Here is a 1,841-nt window from a genome sequence, read left to right as displayed (position 1 = left end):
GTGATTGTAGCGGCAAAAAAATAACAGATATTTAAAAACAAAATCTCATGATATATTTAATTTTATCAACTTTAAAGATGTGAAAAGCCTTGCCTGTAGTATATTTAATCACTAAGGGACATCAACAGAAGTTGCAACCATAGTCTCACTAAACTTGATTAAGAATTGCTTCATGTGATTGTCCCTGCATCCTTCATCCCTTGCATAAACATCAATGTCTCCGTAGCACTTCCTCCTCATGCATATCCACCAAGCATTGCATTCCATCACGCTTCAAGTCTCCTTCTGAAATCAACCATTTCTAATGCCTTCCTTGCTTCAATTAAAAGCCCTTGTTTCGAGTACAATTCAACCAGTCTGCAACCCACATAAGGATCTCCATCCACTCCAATCTTGATGGCAATCACATGGACCTGCTGACCACCCTCGTAGCCTTCCTTCTCCTCATTTGCTCCCACACAAGCTGTGAGGATGCTTGCGAGCATCTTGCATCTCCTCCTTCTGCTCTTGTGATAACCCCCAACTCTTATTCTTCTTCTTCTTCTTCTTCTTCTTCTTCTTCTTCTTCTTATTTGCATCTCCCTAAAGATCAATAGTGCCTTCCTAAAGCAACCGACTCTATTGTAAGCTGACACTATGCTCACCCAAGCAGCCTCTTCGCAATCATCAGGAGAGGCCAACATCAGTTGCAAAGATAAGTCTGGGCACTCCAACATTGCATAGAAACGGATCAATGGAGCCATATACTCTATGAAGGAAGAGCAGCCTGTGAGCTTGACAACCAGCCCATGGAGCTCCCTAGCCCGAACACAAGTCCATAGAACAACTCTGAATCCCAAGGGATCCACCAACCACCAATCTTCTCTTCCCGGGTGCATGCCCACAAACAGCTGCAGTGCCCCCAGGTCATCGTTATTCTCGGAGAGAGAGGACATGGTGATGACCCGGGAGATGGAATCTCTAAGAGGCATTTGATCGAACAGTTGTTGAGCAAGTTTCGCCTGATGGCAGGCCGCGTACATGACCAGCAAGCGATTGGCAAGGAAAAGTCCGGCAGGCTGGCGCAGTAGAGAACGGCCGCCAGTGAATCTACGCCTGATGTGAGCGTGTACGGAGGATCCCTGAAGGAAATCGCGGGACCGGGCGCATTCCTGAAGAAGGTAGGCGTAAGTGTCGGCCTCCACCGGGAGCTGGAGGCCGTCCATGAGACGGAGCACGTCGCTTGCCGAGGAAGAGGAGTGATTGCCCCTACTTTCTGAAATCGCTGGGCTAGGAACGGATTCGGCTATGTAGGTGGATGGAACTGGAAGGCAAAGTCGGATCGGCCTTTGCAGCAGAGAAGGTAGGGGTTGATGATCCTGGACTAGGGCAAGACATTGAAATGTTGAAGATTGCCATCTCGAAGGTGTCTTTGAATGAATGGAATGTAGGAAGATGATGCAACTTGTTTCACAGCGGCCTTGTTGGAGAGGCATTGAAGAAATCACTTTTGGATTTACCATTTTATAAGAATTTTGCGCTAACTGATAATTATCGCAAGCGAGAATCATAAATATCATTTCATGGAGAGTTTCAGTCCTCTGATAATTAAATCAGGACATCAAATTAACTACTCAAAATAAATGTTTTGACAGAAAAACAGAGGCTTACTTGCTGCATCAAATCAAATTCCGAGTAATAATAAGCCTTTTTTTTTTTTTGGAAAAATTAGAGATAAATATGCTCAATTTCATTTCAAAAATGAATATTACAAGAGAATAACAACATATTTGTAAGAAAAATAAAGAAAAACTTACAAATCTAAACTAACTAACTTCTTTTATACAAAAGGAGAACAAAAG

At 43.6% G+C, this 1,841-nt stretch overlaps 1 protein-coding gene across 1 annotated transcript; it reads right to left on the bottom strand.

Moving 5' to 3' along the window:
- Nucleotides 1–266: 266 nt before the first annotated feature.
- On the bottom strand, nucleotides 267–1,502 carry LOC110097972 (pentatricopeptide repeat-containing protein At1g31790). The gene is made up of 2 exons (XM_020824657.1): nucleotides 645–1,502; nucleotides 267–506 (listed from the first exon to the last, which is right to left on the bottom strand). The coding sequence occupies exons 1-2, from the start codon at nucleotides 1,500–1,502 to the stop codon at nucleotides 267–269; spliced, it is 1,098 nt and encodes a 365-aa protein (XP_020680316.1).
- Between the last annotated feature and the right edge of the window lie 339 nt (nucleotides 1,503–1,841).

This window comes from Dendrobium catenatum, unplaced genomic scaffold (assembly GCF_001605985.2).
Source record: "Dendrobium catenatum unplaced genomic scaffold, ASM160598v2 fragScaff_scaffold_455, whole genome shotgun sequence".
Taxonomy (NCBI): Eukaryota; Viridiplantae; Streptophyta; class Magnoliopsida; order Asparagales; family Orchidaceae; genus Dendrobium; species Dendrobium catenatum.
The sequence above is the reverse complement of the archived record's forward strand: the minus strand, read 5'-3'. Positions and strand labels throughout refer to the sequence as shown.